The 18,982-nt window shown below is 39.0% G+C and overlaps 10 protein-coding genes across 10 annotated transcripts; 5 read left to right on the top strand and 5 right to left on the bottom strand.

Annotated features, from left to right (window-relative positions):
- Nucleotides 1–1,194: 1,194 nt before the first annotated feature.
- On the bottom strand, nucleotides 1,195–1,800 carry LOC114803522 (cuticle protein 16.5-like). The gene is made up of 2 exons (XM_029040588.2): nucleotides 1,640–1,800; nucleotides 1,195–1,567 (listed from the first exon to the last, which is right to left on the bottom strand). Exons 1-2 carry the CDS (start codon nucleotides 1,649–1,651, stop codon nucleotides 1,232–1,234), a joined length of 348 nt encoding a protein of 115 aa, XP_028896421.1. The 5' UTR covers nucleotides 1,652–1,800; the 3' UTR covers nucleotides 1,195–1,231.
- Nucleotides 1,801–2,092: 292 nt separating this feature from the next.
- On the top strand, nucleotides 2,093–2,627 carry LOC105211398 (cuticle protein 16.5-like). Its single transcript, XM_011182799.3, has 2 exons — nucleotides 2,093–2,246; nucleotides 2,322–2,627. Exons 1-2 carry the CDS (start codon nucleotides 2,235–2,237, stop codon nucleotides 2,595–2,597), a joined length of 288 nt encoding a protein of 95 aa, XP_011181101.2. The 5' UTR covers nucleotides 2,093–2,234; the 3' UTR covers nucleotides 2,598–2,627.
- Nucleotides 2,628–4,225: 1,598 nt separating this feature from the next.
- LOC105211406 (cuticle protein 16.5-like) lies at nucleotides 4,226–4,818 on the top strand. The gene is made up of 2 exons (XM_054229509.1): nucleotides 4,226–4,384; nucleotides 4,465–4,818. Exons 1-2 carry the CDS (start codon nucleotides 4,373–4,375, stop codon nucleotides 4,747–4,749), a joined length of 297 nt encoding a protein of 98 aa, XP_054085484.1. The 5' UTR covers nucleotides 4,226–4,372; the 3' UTR covers nucleotides 4,750–4,818.
- Nucleotides 4,819–6,064: 1,246 nt separating this feature from the next.
- On the bottom strand, nucleotides 6,065–6,708 carry LOC105211415 (cuticle protein 70, isoforms A and B-like). The gene is made up of 2 exons (XM_011182823.3): nucleotides 6,582–6,708; nucleotides 6,065–6,508 (listed from the first exon to the last, which is right to left on the bottom strand). Exons 1-2 carry the CDS (start codon nucleotides 6,591–6,593, stop codon nucleotides 6,107–6,109), a joined length of 414 nt encoding a protein of 137 aa, XP_011181125.1. The 5' UTR covers nucleotides 6,594–6,708; the 3' UTR covers nucleotides 6,065–6,106.
- Nucleotides 6,709–7,077: 369 nt separating this feature from the next.
- On the top strand, nucleotides 7,078–7,809 carry LOC105211431 (cuticle protein LPCP-23-like). Its single transcript, XM_011182842.3, has 2 exons — nucleotides 7,078–7,234; nucleotides 7,316–7,809. The coding sequence occupies exons 1-2, from the start codon at nucleotides 7,223–7,225 to the stop codon at nucleotides 7,730–7,732; spliced, it is 429 nt and encodes a 142-aa protein (XP_011181144.1). The 5' UTR covers nucleotides 7,078–7,222; the 3' UTR covers nucleotides 7,733–7,809.
- Nucleotides 7,810–9,136: 1,327 nt separating this feature from the next.
- On the bottom strand, nucleotides 9,137–9,733 carry LOC105214824 (cuticle protein 38-like). Its single transcript, XM_011188487.3, has 2 exons — nucleotides 9,576–9,733; nucleotides 9,137–9,495 (listed from the first exon to the last, which is right to left on the bottom strand). The coding sequence occupies exons 1-2, from the start codon at nucleotides 9,585–9,587 to the stop codon at nucleotides 9,205–9,207; spliced, it is 303 nt and encodes a 100-aa protein (XP_011186789.2). The 5' UTR covers nucleotides 9,588–9,733; the 3' UTR covers nucleotides 9,137–9,204.
- A 1,606-nt stretch (nucleotides 9,734–11,339) lies between these two features.
- On the bottom strand, nucleotides 11,340–11,969 carry LOC128921546 (cuticle protein 16.5-like). The gene is made up of 2 exons (XM_054229508.1): nucleotides 11,810–11,969; nucleotides 11,340–11,734 (listed from the first exon to the last, which is right to left on the bottom strand). Exons 1-2 carry the CDS (start codon nucleotides 11,819–11,821, stop codon nucleotides 11,408–11,410), a joined length of 339 nt encoding a protein of 112 aa, XP_054085483.1. The 5' UTR covers nucleotides 11,822–11,969; the 3' UTR covers nucleotides 11,340–11,407.
- A 377-nt stretch (nucleotides 11,970–12,346) lies between these two features.
- On the top strand, nucleotides 12,347–12,918 carry LOC114804222 (cuticle protein 16.5-like). The gene is made up of 2 exons (XM_029041597.2): nucleotides 12,347–12,468; nucleotides 12,540–12,918. The coding sequence occupies exons 1-2, from the start codon at nucleotides 12,457–12,459 to the stop codon at nucleotides 12,864–12,866; spliced, it is 339 nt and encodes a 112-aa protein (XP_028897430.1). The 5' UTR covers nucleotides 12,347–12,456; the 3' UTR covers nucleotides 12,867–12,918.
- A 741-nt stretch (nucleotides 12,919–13,659) lies between these two features.
- LOC105211455 (uncharacterized) lies at nucleotides 13,660–14,260 on the bottom strand. Its single transcript, XM_011182874.3, has 2 exons — nucleotides 14,117–14,260; nucleotides 13,660–14,055 (listed from the first exon to the last, which is right to left on the bottom strand). Exons 1-2 carry the CDS (start codon nucleotides 14,243–14,245, stop codon nucleotides 13,753–13,755), a joined length of 432 nt encoding a protein of 143 aa, XP_011181176.2. The 5' UTR covers nucleotides 14,246–14,260; the 3' UTR covers nucleotides 13,660–13,752.
- Nucleotides 14,261–17,302: 3,042 nt separating this feature from the next.
- LOC105211464 (calphotin-like) lies at nucleotides 17,303–18,497 on the top strand. The gene is made up of 2 exons (XM_011182886.3): nucleotides 17,303–17,457; nucleotides 17,530–18,497. The coding sequence occupies exons 1-2, from the start codon at nucleotides 17,446–17,448 to the stop codon at nucleotides 18,421–18,423; spliced, it is 906 nt and encodes a 301-aa protein (XP_011181188.1). The 5' UTR covers nucleotides 17,303–17,445; the 3' UTR covers nucleotides 18,424–18,497.
- Nucleotides 18,498–18,982: the final 485 nt, after the last annotated feature.

Consider the following 18,982-nt stretch of genomic DNA (forward strand, 5'->3'; position numbering starts at 1 on the left):
TGGGCGGGGTCAATGACCTGTTGACAAAAATATCACGGGATCTTGAATTGACATCACGTGATAGGTCACGTCACGTCATACATCACGTGATCAAGGTGGGATCATTGACCTCACTCAAATATGTAAACAATCTTGTAATTACATCACGTGATCTTGAATTGACATCACGTGATCTTGAATTGACATCACGTGATCTGTAATGGGTCAATGATCTGTAAACAAAAATAACACGTGATCTTGAATTGACATCACGTGTTCTGGGCGGGGTCAATGAACTGTTGACAAAAATATCACGTGATCTTGTAATTACATCACGTGATCAGGGTAGGGTCATTTACCTCATGGGGTAACCGGGTATGATGTTAACAGAACCGGAAATGGGGCATCCGGAAACGGATATGGATAACGATATTGCCGGAACCGGAAATGAGGTGGCTGAATATTGGTCACTGGAACTGAGAGTGGGGCATCTGAAAACGGAATGGGAAACAAGATATGGGATGACCGATGGAACCAGATATGGGAATTATGGAACCGGAAATATTTTACCGGAAACGGATGTTCGATATAGAGCGTACGTCAAAATGACGGAAGTGGAAATTGTAATCGTTATCGATATTGGTGTGAAGGTTTATTCCGCTATCTTCATCGGACACCAAAGACTAGAGGTCGTAATCAAGATTTAGCTCATTGCTAATAAAATATAATTTCATGCTCGAATTTTCTTCATCTTTTTAAAATGAACCCACGCAAGATACGGGAAGTACATACATACATAAGGGAGCGTGTGTAAAAATGTCCGAAAGTTAAATAAAAAGTAGCAACGGGACAAGCCAGGGGAGATACTTTTTTAGACTTTGCATTAAATTGTAATGTTATTTAATACACTACATTAATGTGATGTGATTGATTTAAAAAAATAGCAACATAAAGCACAAAACCATGCTTTAAGCTGATTGCCGCACAAGTTACCTCTTATCGTAGAATCACCCATATAATGTGCGTAGATACAAACAGTCGGATCATCAACAGCAGTAGTACGAAATATATTCTAACATATTATCTTATACACCAATTCATTCGAAATCATTGAAGACTAGACTTTACTAATCAACTAGTTTCTGAACTTCCTAGAGTCTGAACTACAGGTGTATTACACCATATAAAGACTAAAAACATGTTTAATTTAAATCGTAATCAATTTTGTTTTATTTCGATCAATCAACAACGTTTACCAAAGAGCAGCAGCCAAAGGGGCAGCAGCATAGTGAGAGAGCACTGGAGCAGCCAAAGGAGCGGCAGCATAGTGGGCAGACACTAATGAAGCGGCCAGAGGAGCAGCGGCGGCATAACGGGCAACAACGGGAGCGGCTACTGGGGCGGCGGCGACAATTGGAGCAGCGGCGATGCCATTGTAGTTGCGGGCGATAACTTGGCTGCTGGTGGCGGTCACAACGGGAGCTGGAGCAGCGACAACAGCGGCGGGAGCAGCGTAAGCCAATGGAGCGGCGGCGAGGAGACCTGGTTTGGCAGCAGCGCAAGCGATGAGGGCGAAGAGTACAACGGCCTGTTTGATAAAGAAATAAACACAAATTAATTATAACGGTATTTTGAATACTTTTTTGTATTGAAAACTTACGTATTTGAACATTTTTGATGAGTTTTGGTTGGTTGCTTCTTGACTAATCGTTGGCAAGTGATTAATATCATCGGTTCAGTGAATTCGCCTTTTTATAGTAAGCTCAACTGCATTAACTGTTTCATCATTATCATTATTTTAAATATGCATCCTCAAATGATATAAAAATCATAAAAAAAGAAACAATAAAGAGCGTACAAATTACCATTTCCCCTCATTACAATAAGTGACCATAAATGCTAAGGTGCTTGTACACCAGTGCGAATGTGTATGACACACGGGTTTATGCTTTGAATAAATAAGTCCATGGTGCGATAGTTTAACAGTGGGAATTGAAGTTGTACCGAAAATGCAAAAGAGACCCTCAGCTGAAGCTTACATAGAGTTTTGTTGTAATTCATAACCGTTATGCACTTTACATTTTTACTATCACATCTGATTAGAGTTTCAATTCATACACTAGTGAGTATTAATGATGTTTCACATTTCTAAAAATTGACAATAAATACCAAACCGACTTTGGTTATAAGTATCAATCAATCTAAAGCTTTTGTTCAAGCAACAGTCGCAGACAATCAACCTCAAACACTTCAATATGTTCAAATACGTAAGTTTCTTACCAATATTAATCACATATATAATCTCATATCAGAACATTAAAAATTGTATCATATTCCCACAGGCCGTTGTTCTCTTCGCCCTCATCGCCTGTGCTGCCGCCAAACCTCATATCCTTTCTGCCGCTCCTTTGGCCTATGCTGCTCCCGTTGTGACCGCTACCAGCAGCCAAGTGATCGCCCGCAACTACAATGGCATCGCCGCTGCTCCAATTATTGCCGCCGCCCCAGTAGCCGCTCCTGTTGTTGCCCGTTATGCCGCCGCTGCTCCTCTGGCCGCTCCATTGGTATCTGCCCACTACGCTGCCGCTCCTTTGGCTGCTCCAGTTGTCTCTCACTAACGAATTAATAAATTTAACTTAAATATTTAATTACATTATTTTCTTTAAATTGGTGAATTGTAGAATTTATTTGAAAAACGTGAGACTCATGTGTCCCGTTTCATATAATGGTACATAGGTATGTTAATGCACATGGAACCAGTGGAAAATGTTCTTTCATTATCATGATTCAATGCAGAATCAGAATAGTCAATAAATTCCGATATCGGTCGTGAAGGTCGTGAATTCATCCAAATATGGTCTTATTAAAAAGCCCTTAATTGGATGAACCCTGCTCTTGACTCGAGGAAACAGGCTAAAAATATCCAATAATTGATAGCAATATAGTGAAGAAGGGCATAAATTTGGACGCAATCGCAAACTAGACACTCTCGTAATTTAAATGAGTTTAGGGGCAATTCCAGTTAGAACTCTCAAGGAAGGCGATATTAAATGTATTTGAGTGTATCAACATTTTTATATACATACGTATTGAGGAGTGAGCTGGTCATCGTTGGTTAATTATGGAAAAATTGAAGTTACATTGGAATATGTAGATACTCGTCCAAATTCCAATAATTTTGGCCTTTCCCACGGCTACAATGATTCTTCTCTGTTTGGGCATTGATCGTTCTTGGTGTTGACATCTGTTGATAATTTGTGATTTAGTGTTGCGCAGATCCTAATGCGGACCTAAAGTACGCTTTGCAAAAAAAGCATAAAATCGATGTTGTGAAATCCTTGGACTGGCCTAATTTCTTAAAGTCGTGTTATAGATTACACTGATCAACCAATTTGTCATCACGTTGATCCAATAAAGCGGAGAAATAGAAATTATAGTATAAACCAGATAATAAATTTCAAGCTATACTAAGGGTGTATTATGAGGGCCCTATATATGAAATTCGGTTCACATTGGTGGCACTGTACTGTCCGTTATAAATATTCACTTCCCCTTGTATTTCTATGAATTGGATGGCTGAATAAGTGGGTGAGGCAATAATCCGATTCTGCACACAAGCAATACCAAAATTGATCAAATGTTTATATGTTTAATATCGTTTAACGTTATATCTCCTTAGTTTAAGGTAAGCGCCTAGAAAAAATAAATTAGCTTATAAACCGAAAATGCTGAACTACATTAGTAATTCGTTATAAATGATGCGACGTCACGTCACATAAGAATACATGGTTGAATTACTAGACCAAATAACTGAAATGCTCCCCAAAAGCAACTTCATATCCTCTAAGAAGACAAACAATTATTTATGAACGAATTTTTATGATCCAGAAATAGTGACATCCTTGAAAGGGCGCAATATTTTCTGCATGAGTATTACAATGATGCGAATATATTGCTTTGACCCAGTTACTAAAAGTTGGACTAGCACACTTTTTAGGGCTTTGTATAAATTTACAAGACTATCATATTTTCTTTTAATTATCTGGTAAATATATAAAACTGCATACCGAAAAATGACCAAAAATTAGTCTATGTATCGAATAATAATGAGACTTTAAGACCATGGCGTGCATTCTTCTTTGAAGGCTTCCAAAATGCGCCGAAAATACCAAAAGAAATTCGCCGCAACAATAATTTTAAATAAATTTTGTAGTCTGGTACATTAAAAATGTAAAACACGATGAGTGAAAACCGATTCATGAGTCACTTCGAACACTAAAACGAATTTCATTAACGACTTCAGCTATAAATATCTAAGCGAATTGGTTTAGTTTATCAAACAAACTTTGACTTCACTCAAATCACAACAAAACACAAACCAAACTAATCCAACATGTTCAAATACGTAAGTGTCCTGTTAATCAGTAGTCCTTTCCTATTATTGATTTCTGATTAATCCCATTTTATTATATTTTTATCAAACAGGCCGTTGTACTATTCGCCCTCGTCGCTTGCGCCGCCGCCAAACCCGGTATCCTTGCCGCCGCTCCATTGGCCTACGCTGCTCCCGCCGCTGTTGTCGCCGCTCCAGCTCCCGTTGTGACCGCCACCAGCAGCCAAGTGATCGCCCGCAACTACAATGGCATCGCCGCTGCTCCAATTGTTGCCGCCTCTCCAGTGGTTGCTGCCCACTATGCTGCCGCTCCTTTGGCTGCTCCTCTCGCCGCCCCACTTGCTGCCCACTACGCCGCTGCTCCACTCCTGTGGTAAACGGAATGAGATTGATGTGACATTCGAGTAATACGTTTTCTGTGAAAAATATATAAATACGAAACAAAGTCGAGTTGTTTTACTTAAAAGTTGAAAAAAATATATTAAAAAATATCTTACAGCTAAATTCCAAGAGACGGATACTACATATCAGTGAAAAGCTGTTGGTTTGAAAAGATTTTAGTTATTACTGTAATGGTTGGTAATTAAGAGAACGATACTTGTCTTCGATTCGCCATTTCTCTGCTCGCTATGAATAACAAAGTTATCCATTTGAATTCGATATATGAACTTATGTTCCATATTACCAATTTTTGATTTACACATTTTAAACTAGTTTTGCCTTGTGAAAGGCCCAAATATCAAATTACTGTCAAAAATTACAAGCAAATGTTATTCGAAATTTCTGTTTTTCAATATATCAATTAGAAATTTGAATGTGTAATTCTCTCGCTTACTCAGAAATTAATAACCTCGTGTTTGATCTAATTTCTCTTCGCAACATTTATCAAGCGAAGCTGAAGGCAATATGGTGAAATGAATTCGGTCGAAATGAATTATCGATTTGAGTACTCCATGTGAGAACATATTAGTAGATTTAATTCACAACTCTACAGCCACATCTACAGTGTCTCAAAATTTTTAGGGAAAACATTCAAGAGTGGAGTTGTCATTTAACGCTTTAACTTAACTTATAGTATGTTAACATATAACGAGATTATCACCATTTACGTGCTTAACTCGATAATCTGTAATTATGAAACGAGATTTACAATACAAAATTCGTTTTTTTATATTTAATCTCAGATTATACAACAAGATTTGCGGTGTTATTCCTAGTTTTATCGAGAAGGAGAGGAAAAAATGGAGGAGAAATGTCAATTGACAATGTAAACAAAACAGGCCGACAGCGAGGGAAAGAGGTGATTACAACACATTTGACAGTTGATAATCTTCTATGGCTATATGTAAACGGTTAGATTATTGAACAAGCTTAGAACGAGATTATTTTCATATGTAAATGTACTTTTAACGGGGAACATTTACTTACATATCGTTACATTACAATTAAAAGAACTTTATCATATTTAACGAAAAAACATTTTTCTAAACCAAATAATTCCTTGCACTGTGTTTTATGTCGGTGACCTTTTACTCTTATACTAGGTTTTACAAATACAATAAGTTTTACACTCTACTAACGAAATATTAATATTGAGAAAGACATAAATATCACAACTGACTCCAAAACCTTTAGAGTAAACCATATTTTTCGGTGTACAATCTTAAGCTAGATAATAATACACTTTAAAGATTTCTGTATCGAATTCCGTTTATTTCAAATTATCAGCAACATTTACCACAGAGCAGCGGCTAGAGGAGCGGCAGCATAATGAGAGGCAACCAATGGAGCAGCGGCGGCATAGCGGGCCACGACGGGGGCAGCAGCAACAACTGGAGCAGCAGCAATACCGTTGTAGTTGCGAGCGATCACCTGGCTGCTGGTGGCGGTCACCACTGGAGCTGGGGCAGCAACAACGGGAGCAGCGGCATAACGGGCAACAACGGGGGCGGCAGCAACAACTGGAGCAGCGGCGATGCCATTGTAGTTGCGAGCGATCACTTGGCTGCTGGTAGCGGTCACAACGGGAGCTGGAGCGGCGACGACAGCGGCGGGAGCAGCATAGGCCAATGGAGCGGCGGCAAGGAGTCCGGGCTTGGCGGCGGCGCAGGCGATCAGAGCGAAGAGAACAACGGCCTATAAGAATTAAAAATTTAAGATTAACATGAGTTATAAGACAGCCAGGGCGATAGGATTATTAGAGACTTACGTATTTCAACATTTTTGATTATTTGTTGTTTGGGTGTTTTTTGTAAAACTGTAAGTAAATGTTTGATGACTCTTGTTGAAAGTCGCAGGCTTTTTATAGTACATGAATTACTATATGTCAAATCGCGATAAACTATTCATCACTATAAACATTTATTTCAAAGACAAAATTTACATCCAAATGTCTACTTCCATCTCATTGTAATTCAGTGCATTTTACCATTTTAATTCAATTATGTACAAGTGTTATACGATACAAATTGAATAGTAGACTGGGCGCTAATGCTCGCTGATTATAATACTCAAGCGAGTAGTTTGCATTCACCCGTGTAGCCAATTTGTGAATTAAAGACCATATTTGCATGTGTAATGTGTTATCGGAAACTACCGAAAATGTCAGAAGGTGATCAACGCCACGACGGAGAAAATCGGTTCGAATTATTATAATATGCAGTGCACATTTGTTTCATTGTGCTAATGTGAATAAATAACAATAGAAATATAAAGAAATTTAATTTGAAATTTTATTTGAATTATATCCTTGGTGATTAGTATAAATATCCGTCAAATTTGGTATTTGCTATCATTAAAACTCCTGCTTTTGTATAAACGAGAGTCACAAATAACCAAACAAAACTCAAAATGTTCAAATACGTGAGTATCCTCAGTTGCTGGACAACCCTAGATATATTCTGTTCGATAACTTTAACTAAAATATTTTCTCTATCCTTCTAGGCTGTTGTTGTCTTCGCCCTCATCGCCTGCGCCGCCGCCAAACCCGGTATCCTCGCCGCCGCTCCTTTGGCCTACGCTGCGCCCGCCGCTGTCGTCGCCGCTCCAGCTCCGGTTGTGACTGCCACCAGCAGCCAAGTGATCGCTCGTAACTACAATGGCATCGCCGCCGCTCCAGTTGTTGCTGCTGCTCCAGTGGTTGCCCGTTATGCCGCTGCTCCAGTTGCTGCCCCCGTTCTTGCTGCCCCAGCTCCAGTGGTGACCGCCACCAGCAGCCAAGTGATCGCCCGCAACTACAATGGCATCGCCGCTGCTCCAGTTGTTGCTGCCGCCCCCGTTGTTGCCCGTTATGCCGCTGCAGCTCCATTGGTTGCATCTCATTACGCCGCGGCTCCACTTGCCTCTTCCCTCCTTTGGTAAATAAAGGATCGCCTAGAGAATCGCAAAGACCATATGATTAGAGTGAAATAAAAAAAATCGAGTTGAAACAATCTAAAGAGTTTCTTTTACCTGTTCTTTGTTCTTTGTATTATTGTAATCTGTGCAAAAGGATTTGGTTATTCGTCTTTTGGCGTCTTTAACGTTTCGTACTCGTACTCCAAGATCCATCCTCCTTGTACGTTTATATAGCAATATCTTTAGAATGATCTAGATACCTGTGCTTATGCTGATTCACACTAAATTGTACTTTTAAATACATGGGCTACCAAATTACACTACCGGCTACCGACTTGCGTCCAAGACTCGTAAATCCATTGAGTAGTCGTGACACGTACGCAAACACTACGTTCTCTTCAACATACGATTCATTGAGTATTTTTTATGGCGGGTGCAATGAATTCATCAGTACACTACCTAGTAACCGTTAAGCTTAGAAAAATATTGTTTATTTTTTGTTTTCTTTTGTTATTCCTAAAATTGTTTTATTTCTCCTTTCCATAATTGGAGTCAGTTGGCTTCTTCAACAACGGTTATGCACGACTGTGATTCGTGTCAAGGTCGCACTCGTGCAAATGTTTACCATTTTGAAAAGTGTCACTCAAAAAGTATTAATTAATTGCAAACAGCGCTTGTGCACTGTTATTTTTATATCAAATAGAGCCTTCAACTTGCTTTTTATTAAAAAATGTTAGAGGAATCAAGTCAACCACATACTGCCTAAATGAAAAGTGTGTTCCTGAAAAATTCCATGCTTCCCTTTTCTAACATTACTGAGGCTTTTCAACTCTAATTTTCTTAGTGCTCACTTTAAGCGTAAAGGACGAACTCTATGTATTGACTGTAAGCCTTTTTTTAAACTCTTGATTGTTGATTCCTTAAAGCTGTATTTCTGCAGTAGTTCGTTGTACATGTAATAGCCATAGTTCGGTTGTATCTTGAGCCGATCATAGGGATATTCTTAAAGCAAACCAAATATACTTTCTTAATGTTGTTTTACCTTTAGTTTTTGCTATATATGTATTTACACAAAAGACAGAAAGTCAAAACTATGATTCTTCGATAATCGAGTTTCTTGCTTGGAAATTGAAGGTCGCCTCACTGTAATGAACACAAATAGACATCACTGTTGCCGAACAGATAGGCCGCAAGTACCAGTTATAATTAGCATAAATTTAATTCGAATTCCATAAATCATAGTTCCATAAGGCTTTCATTATATCACTACCTCACAGTTTATTGGTTGACGTCTGTTGTAAACCACAGAATATTTAAATTAATGATAACAGAAAGAAACTTCTAACAACCTTTAAGCTATGGGGTCCGTCTCCTGAAATGAAGCTCTAAGAGGTTTTTTTGATTATCTTTTAAGTAAAACAACTCGACTTTGTTTCGAATTTATATATTTTTCACAGAAAGCGTATTACTCAAATGTTACATCAATCTAATTTCGTTTACCACAGGAGTGGAGCAGCGGCGAGAGGAGCAGCCAAAGGAGCGGCAGCATAGTGGGCAGCAACCACTGGAGAGGCGGCAGCATAACGGGCAACAACGGGAGCGGCGGCAACAATTGGAGCAGCGGCGATGCCATTGTAGTTGCGGGCGATGACTTGGCTGCTGGTGGCGGTCACAACGGGAGCTGGAGCGGCGACAACAGCGGCGGGAGCAGCGTAGGCCAATGGAGCGGCGGCAAGGATACCGGGTTTGGCGGCGGCGCAAGCGACGAGGGCGAATAGTACAACGGCCTGTTTGATAAAAATATAATAAAATGGGATTAATCAGAAAGCAAAAATAGGAAAGGACTACTGATTAACAGGACACTTACGTATTTGAACATGTTGGATTAGTTTGGTTTGTGTTTTGTTGTGATTTGAGTGAAGTCAAAGTTTGTTTGATGAACTAAACCAGTTCGCTTAGATATTTATAGCTGAAGTCGTTAATGAAATTCGTTTTAGTGTTCGTGGTGACTCATGAGTCGGGTTTCACTCATCGTGTTTTACATTTTTAATGTACCAGACTACAAAATTTATTTAAAATTATTGTTGCGGCGTATTTCTTTTGGTATTTTCGGCGCATTTTGGAAGCCTTCAAAGAAGAATGCACGCCATGGTCTTAAAGTCTCATTATTATTCGATACATAGACTAATTTTTGGTCATTTTTCGGTATGCAGTTTTATATATTTACCAGATAATTAAAAGAAAATATGATAGTCTTGTAAATTTATACAAAGCCCTAAAAAGTGTGCTAGTCCAACTTTTAGTAACTGGGTCAATGCAATATATTCGCATCATTGTAATACTCATACAGAAAATGTTGCGCCCTTTCAAGGATGTCACTATTTCGAGATTATAAAAATTCGTTCATAAATAATTGTTTGTCATCTTAGGGGATATGAAGATGCTTTTGGGGGCCATTTCAGTTATTTGGTCTAGTAATTCAACCATGTATTCTTATGTGACGTGACGTCGGATCATTTATAACGAATTACTAATGTAGTTCAGCATTTTCGGTTTATAAGCAAATTTTTTTTTTCTAGGCGCTTACCTTAAACTAAGGAGATATAACGTTAAACGATATTAAACATATAAACATTTGATCAATTTTGGTATTGCTTGTGTGCAGAATCGGATTATTGCCTCACCCACTTATTCAGCCATCCAATTCATAGAAATACAAGGGGAAGTGAATATTTATAACAAACAGTACAGTACCACTTATGTGAACCGAATTTCATATATAGGACTCTCATAATACACCCTTCTTACAGCTTGAAATTTATTAACTGGTTTATACTATACCATACCATACCATATACTATTTGTATTTCTATTTCTCCGCTTTATTGGATCAGCGTGATGTCAAATTATTTGATCAGTATAACACGACTTTAAGAGATTAGGTCAGTCTAAGAATTCCACAACATCGATTTTATGCTTTTTGTTCAAAGTGTACTTTAGGGCCGCATTAGGATCTGCGCAACACTAAATCACAAATTATCAACAGATGTCAACACCAAGAACGATCAATGCCCAAACAGAGAAGAATCATTGTAGCCGTGGGAAAGGCCAAAATTATTGGAATTTGGACGAGTATCTACATATTCCAATGTAACTTAAATTTTTCCATAATTAACCACGATGACCAGCTCACTCCTCAATACGTATGTATATAAAAATGTTGATACACTCAAATACATTTAATATCGCCTTCCTTGAGAGTTCTAACTGGAATTGCCCCTAAACTCATTTAAATTACGAGAGTGTCTAGTTTGCGATTGCGTCCAAATTTATGCCCTTCTTCACTATATTGCTATCAATTATTGGATATTTTTAGCCTGTTTCCTCGAGTCAAGAGCAGGGTTCATCCAATTAAGGGCTTTTTAATAAGACCATATTTGGATGAATTCACGACCTTCACGACCGATATCGGAATTTATTGACTATTCTGATTCTGCATTGAATCATGATAATGAAAGAACATTTTCCACTGGTTCCATGTGCATTAACATACCTATGTACCATTATATGAAACGGGACACATGAGTCTCACGTTTTTCAAATAAATTCTACAATTCACCAATTTAAAGAAAATAATGTAATTAAATATATATACTAAGTTTATTAATTCGTTTGGCAAGTTTCGATTCAACATATTTTTCACCACAGAAGTTGGGGTGCAGCATAGTGGGAGACAACTGGAGCAGCCAAAGGAGCGGCAGCGTAGTGGGCAGACACCAATGGAGCGGCGAGAGGAGCAGCAGCGGCATAACGGGCAACAACAGGAGCGGCTACTGGGGCGGCGGCGACAATTGGAGCAGCGGCGATGCCATTGTAGTTGCGAGCGATCACTTGGCTGCTGGTGGCGGTCACAACAGGAGCTGGAGCAGCAACAACAGCGGCGGGAGCAGCGTAGGCCAATGGAGCGGCGGCGAGGAGACCTGGTTTGGCGGCAGCGCAAGCGATGAGGGCGAAGAGAACAACGGCCTGTAGGAATATGATACAATTTTTAATGATCTGATATGAGATTATATATGTGATTAATATTAGTAAAAAACTTACGTATTTGAACATATTGAAGTGCTTGAGGTTGATTGTCTGCGACTGTTGATTGAATAAAAGCTTCAGATTGATTGATACTTATAACCAAAGTTGGTTGGGTATTTATAGTAAATTTTTGGAAATGTGAAACATCATTAATACTCGCTAGTGTATGAATTGAAACTCTAATCAGATGTGATAGTAAAAATGTAAAGTGCATAACGGTAATGAATTACAACAAAACTCTATTTTAGGTTCAGTTGAGGGTCTCTTTTGCATTTTCGGTACAACTTCAATTCCCACTGTTAAACTATCGCATCAATTCGGACTTATTTATTCAAAGCATAAACCCGAGTGTCATACACAATCGCATTCGTGTACAAGCACCTTAGCATTTGTGGTCACTTATAGTTGCTCCGACAAGCAGTTGACCACGAGCGATGCAAAATGCACTGAATTGTAATGAGGGGAAGTGGTAATTTGTACGCTCTTTATTGTTTCTTTTTTTATGATTTTTATATCATTTGAGGATACATATTTAAAATAATGATAATGATGAAACAGTTCATGCAGTTGAACTTACTATAAAAAGGCGAATTCACTGAACAGATGATATCAATCACTTGCCAACGATTAGTCAAGAAGCAACCAACCAAAACTCATCAAAAATGTTCAAATACGTAAGTTTTCAATTTAAAAAGTATTCAAAATACCGTTATAAATAATTTGTGTTTATTTCTTTATCAAACAGGCCGTTGTACTTTTCGCCCTCATCGCTTGCGCTGCTGCCAAACCCCATTTCCTTGCCGCCGCTCCATTGGCCTACGCTGCTCCCGCCGCTGTTGTCGCCGCTCCAGCTCCCGTTGTGACCGCCACCAGCAGCCAAGTGATCGCCCGCAATTACAATGGCATCGCCGCTGCTCCAATTGTCGCCGCCGCACCAGTAGCCGCTCACGTTGTTGCCCGTTATGCCGCCGCTGCCCCTCTGACCGCTCCATTGGTATCTGGCCACTACGCTGCCGCTCCTTTGGCTGCTCCAGTGCTCTCCCACTATGCTGCGCCCCAACTTTTGTGGTAAAAAGTGTACTGAACCTGTGATTACTAAACGAAATAAATATGTATTATTAGTTCGAAAAAAGTTTCCGTGTATTTCACTTTTATTTATATTAGAATAGTTTCTGTTTACTAGAACATGCGAATTTATATGAATGGGCATTTTTAATTTTTTAGTTTTAATTATTATAACATATATTCATTGTATGACTTTACAGAATCTATGCCGAACATAATCGTATAATATAACCACCACTCCACTAATTATTCACAAAGTACACGAAAATTTATTTTTGCTTAAATGGTAATATGTGTAGAATATAGTTATTCTGAAATCAATCGGGATAAGTGATGATATGCCATGATCTATGTGAAGATCGAATTTATAAGCCGAGCGATTTCGCCACGTGTCTAACACGTGATGACCGTGGATTCGAATCTCAAATATGATAAACAAAATTCCGATAGAATTGAGTGAATGCAAGGATTATTTCTTCATCCATAAGGTGAAGAATGAAAGTTATAGAAATTCTAGAATGTGGAATCATATTTGTACTACAAAACAAACCAACCTGGATACGGCCTCCCTTCGAAGGTATGCATATGGCAAGTTAAGAAACTGCCCAACTGCGGTATTCTACTAAGATTACACAAAAATCTTTGGTTTTTTTAATACTAGGGTTTTGTTGTAATAAAGCAATTTTCAAAAAGTCAATTCTGTGTTCATTCTTGCATCGGATCTTTTAATAAATTTAACAGTATCTAACGCAGTGAGTTGAATATTAATTTCCTGATTTCAACAGTAAACACAAAGATAATACAGTTTCAAATCAAAGGCATTTATTATGAATCAAGGTCATGACAGGGGAAATCTCGACAACTCAAAACATACTTTATAGGTATTTATCAACTTATAACAGGACTGGAGCGGCGGCGGTGTATTTCAGTGGCGCTACAGGAGCTACTGAAGCAACTGGTGCAACGGCGGCAGAGTATACGGCTGGCACTACAGCGGCGCCGTAGTTATGTCTCACATCAATCGAGCTGCTGGCGGAAGCCGCATCCAAATGGGCGTTGGCATAGGCGATGGGAGCTGCGGCATAAGCGGCTGGCACTGAAGCAACGACGGGTGCAGCGGCCCATGGCGCGGCGACTGGAGCGATCCATTGTGGCTTGGCGGCGGCGCAGGCAATGAAGGCGCACAGAACAATGATCTGCAAGAAATCAAACAAAGTGTTCTAGTAAACTGGATTTGAGGAAATCTTTTCAACTTACGAATTTGACCATTTTGAACGTTTTAAGAATACTGCAAATTGCGATTGTGTTTTCCCACGTTGACTCGGGCGCTTTTATACTCAGCCACATTTGGTGGGAGTTGCATAATTCAATTCCGCACTTTGCCATTGAAACGTGTGCGGAATTCCATTTCGAATACAGTACGGAATTTGGGCGAATGCAAGAGAGTATAAAAATAGAAACGTAAATATTTTGCACAAAAATACTAAAACCAAGGCATATAATTTGCTTAGAGCTGCTTCGCTTAGTTTTTGATTGTTTTTGATAGTTTCTGTTATTCTTCTTTATGAAAGTCTTAGTTGTGTCATACGAGGGTAGGTTATCAGTTAAAGAGATTGATAGTGTTTAAATCTTTCTTTTGATGTCATCAGGATGCAAAGAACCTTTTTCGTTTTATTTCCGCAAATTTAACAAATTAATCAAATATATTCAGTGCAAACCACAAAAAAGTTCGAAACCGGCACCTAGTTAAATTTTAAAGGTCTACAGTATATATTAATAATCAGTATTCTCATATTAGTTTAAAAAATAATAATTTTGGATCAAGACAAAATGATTTTTAATTGGATAAGCCTACATTTGTAGTTTGCTTGTATGTCTTTTTGTTGTTCTTCTGCGTCTATGTCAACCTTCGTACTGTATGTCTATCCCTCATCTTAGATTACTAACCCTCGTACAAGTATGAAAAGCAGAAACAACATTTCCTCTAAAAAACAACTTTATTGTGTATGTCTACGAGCTATTTATGTAAATATTTCAGAATACGAATGCATTTGCTCACTGGAATTTAAAGGATTTTCGACAATCTCATTGTTTTTAAATAAAATAATAAAATAAAGCAAACATACGCACATTGCCATGCCTAATCTGGTTATAATTGTTATTTAATAAAAACACTATTGTGCTGTAGATTTGAAATTGTTTGTAGTCACATCTGAAGAGTGAATTTTTTTGTACACATTGCTTTGAAATATTAAGTACACTTATGAATTTAACAAAGATCGCACTCCGCGTAGGCATAACGAGCTCTCGAAGTGCACTTTTGGCAGAAATTACATTATTATTAAAAGCCAGCAATCATGTGGAGTTGTCGACTCACTCACAGGTCTTTCTTAAAATCTCAAAAGCTCTCCATAAGTTTAGGATTGACCAATAATCTATAATCTTTATGCAAAGACAAAATTCGAAGACGGATTTTTGAGAAACGAACATTTTCTTAGATGAGACTGAGCTTTTCGGGAGTCTCAAGAAAGGAAGTGGCTATTTCTGGAGTCAAATTTGGGATTTAAGCAAGCTTAAATTTGAATTATTTGAGTAGGGAGATTGATCGAAATTGCTTGATAATATGCAGGATATACTTACGCAGAAGTAATAAAATTTAATGTATCATCGCACTACATTATATTTAAGGAGCTTTTAGTGCCGCAGAATTGTCGTGCGCTTCCACTTTAAGAAAATTTTATATGCTGAACGGAAGCATTCAACTTTTTATTATACAAAATTCATTGATACACAAATACAAACACAAACTAAACTGAATGCTGACGGTAAAGTGTAGCGAAAAGTAATGCAATGAGTCTGCAGAAACCCACACACATACACACAACATATGTATATGTATGTATGTATGTATGTAGTAGAAGACATTACAAACAATAAGAAAACAGCTCGACATCGATTATGTTGTTAGAACAGATGACAAAAGTTGTGCATTTCTCGGCAGTGTTGGCACAGACACACACACACATACACCCACATACACAGAGACGTATGTATATATGTACATATGCAGCGCTTGTAGGAGTAGCAATTTTTACCGTTTCTTTATTTTTGCTGGCTTGTGCCAACACACATTGAAATAACGGTTATAATGCACCCACTCACCGAAGTGCCGCCATCCAAGTGCGAATCGGCGTTCGTGGGCGTGTGTGAGTGTGCGTGAATCAAGGCGAAAAGTAGGTGAAGAACAGCACTAAAGTTGCAACACAGCTGCCGCTAATACTTACTGTGGCAAAATATTGAAAACGATGATGATGATGAAGAGAACAATTGAGAGAGTGCCATATAGACTGAACTGAAGCGGATTGGGGGAGGAAAACAATGATGAAAACTTTTTATATTAATATCAGAAGAATTTACTCAGCAGCTAGTCGTTGTCGTAACTGCGATTCTTCTTGTTGTTGTTGTTATTGGTATTTTTTATTGTTGCTTCTGCTAGCAGCTGTTTTCTACTTTGCACAATTTCAAGTTGCAAATGTAATTACGCTAAGTGCAGGACTTCATATCTCACGCTCCCCGGAACATGGCTCATTTGAGTTTAGAATGAGATTTCGCAATTACTCATATACATGCTTATACCGTTGTATGTATGTATGTAAGTATGTAAGCAGGAGATTATTGTGAGAATTCAGCACAAAAGAAAGTGCGAAATCAGCAGACCTGTGGCGTTTCGAATGCGATCGGAGGAAAGATTTTGTTGGCAACTTAGTTTCGCTCATTTCATTGAGTTGAAAAGTATTAGTTTGAAAAGAAGTAATAATAATGTTCTTTGACAGTTGTTATGATCTGCATTATGAGCTCTCCGTTTAAATTAAGTTCGCTGGGATGATTAAATGATTCTCGTGAGAAATTGTTTTGATGTTTTTGTTTGAAACTTTAGAATAAATAATTTGAGACTGTGCATGAGCTCTCACAATACAACAACAAATTAGATATATTCCACTTTTGAAATCAACTCATAGCATATATAATTTTTTCTGATTTTCAGTTGACTTCGATTTCATTCTTATCCTTAGAAGAACCGTCAAAGGTTTCGGGAGCCGTCTTGGAACCATGTAAACTCATTTTTATATATATGGAAATTATAGTATTTTCCAAAAGTACACAATATTTTTCAAATTTGTATTGAAGTTGTGTAAAGCTCGATAAACGTAAAAACGTAAAAACTATGAGATAGTAGTGCACGCCACTTGCATGCATATCAGGTATGCATTCGGCGAGTGTGTGAAACGTAAAATCCAAAGTAAAGTAAACTAAAGTTATGCTAATGCAAAACATGCACTCGTTGAAGACGCAGAGCAGCCGGACAGCCACCCTTTGCACTAGTGAACTAATTATCTATGCGACCGCGAGCGCCGAGCTTCCAATGCCGTTCGCTGGTCGCTAAATAATTGGTAGAAAATGTAATATTTCAAATGTTTCGGAACTATAAAAGCGCACAACGACGACAAAGGAGACATACTCACAAAACAGTTCACTAAGCTAACACAGCAAGCAACTGCCGAAAACTAACTCTAACCAAATTTAAAATGGCCAAATTCGTAAGTTTAAACAAAATTAGATTTTTATCGATCATGAGTCCGTTTAATATTATTTTATTCATTCTTTTATAGCTGATTGTCCTGTGCTCATTCATTGCCTGCGCTGTCGCCAAGCCAGGTCTGATCGCGCCACTCGCGGCCCCATTGGTCGCAGCTCCACTAGCCGCTGCTGCCATAAATGCTCCATTGGATGCCGCTTACGCCAGCAGCCGTCTTGATATTCAGCAGAGATATGGTGCCGCTCTATTAGCTGCTGCTCCAGCTAAACTTGTAGCGTCCGCCCCCGTTGCCGCTCCTCTGGCTGCTGCTCCCGCCAAAATTATCGCCTCAGCACCATTGGCTGCTGCAGTAGCTGCCCCTCTTGCCTACTCCAACCTTCCTCTGGATGCCGCTTACGCCAGCAGCCGTCTTGACATTCAACAGAACTATGGTGCCGCTGTAGTTGCCGCTCCTCTGGCTGCTGCTCCTGCAAAAATCGTCGCCTCGGCCCCATTAGCTGCACCAGTTGCCGCTCCTCTGGCCGCTGCTCCCGCTAAAATTTTCGCCTCTGCTCCATTAGCTGCCCCAGTTGCTGCTCCATTGGCTGCTGCAGTCCACGCTCCTCTTGCCTACGCCAACCTCCCTCTGGATGCCGCTTACGCCAGTAGCCGTCTTGACATTCAACAGAACTACGGTGCCGCTGTAGTTGCCGCTCCTCTGGCTGCTGCTCCCGCCAAAATCGTCGCCTCAGCTCCATTAGCTGCCCCAGTTGCTGCCCCAGTTGCTGCTCCATTAGCTGCTGCAGTAGCCGCCCCTCTTGCCTACTCCAACCTCCCTCTGGATTCCGCTTACGCCAGCAGCCGTCTTGACATTCAACAGAACTACGGTGCCGCTGTAGTCCCCGCTCCTTTGGCCGCTGCTCCAGCTAAGCTTGTTGCTCCAGTTGCTCCCGTAGCACCACTGGCAGCCGCACCAGCTCTGTGGTAATTTAGTGATACTAACTTTTGAAAACTTTTTATGGATGACTGCTAAATATAAAATTACAAATAGAAATATTTAAAACGAAGAAATATGTGTGTTTATTTTCTCATTTCTTGGGTTATTAGCATTTCAGATATTTAAATAAAATTGTAAATTTGTGCAAACCGTAAGAAAGACTAGTAGCCGCTGTATGAACCCAAGTTTTTCACCGAATAGAGAAGAAGACATAGCTTCATCCGATAGCACATTGAATACCTACACGAATTTTGTCAAGAGTTATTCTGCGTAGACGTAAAATATTCAGTTCTGCCACTCGAATTATTATCTCCAGACTAAAGAAATTACATAACAAATGTCTTTTTATTATTTTGAGATATTGTTCATATATTAACCAATTGCTTTTGTCACTCTATGAATATCACTTTAGGTTTGTGATTTGTAAGATTATCAAACTGTCAAGCCTCAAGACATATATATTTTCCAAATAAAGACATTATACACCAATTTCTACTGTGTATAATCTAGTTTTTTTTTTCTATATCTACATTCCCATGGCTTCAGGAAG

The sequence above is a fragment of the Zeugodacus cucurbitae genome, chromosome 4 (assembly GCF_028554725.1).
Source record: "Zeugodacus cucurbitae isolate PBARC_wt_2022May chromosome 4, idZeuCucr1.2, whole genome shotgun sequence".
In the NCBI taxonomy this organism is placed as follows: domain Eukaryota; kingdom Metazoa; phylum Arthropoda; class Insecta; order Diptera; family Tephritidae; genus Zeugodacus; species Zeugodacus cucurbitae.

What these genes read in the sequence shown, in the direction of transcription:
- LOC105211455 (XM_011182874.3), bottom strand. Translation starts at nt 14,245, where the DNA reads ATGGCAAAGTGCGGAATTGAATTATGCAACTCCCACCAAATGTGGCTG. An exon ending in CGTTCAAAATGGTCAAATTC is followed by an intron (nt 14,056 to 14,116) that starts GTAAGTTGAAAA and finishes GATTTCTTGCAG; the next exon opens with ATCATTGTTCTGTGCGCCTT.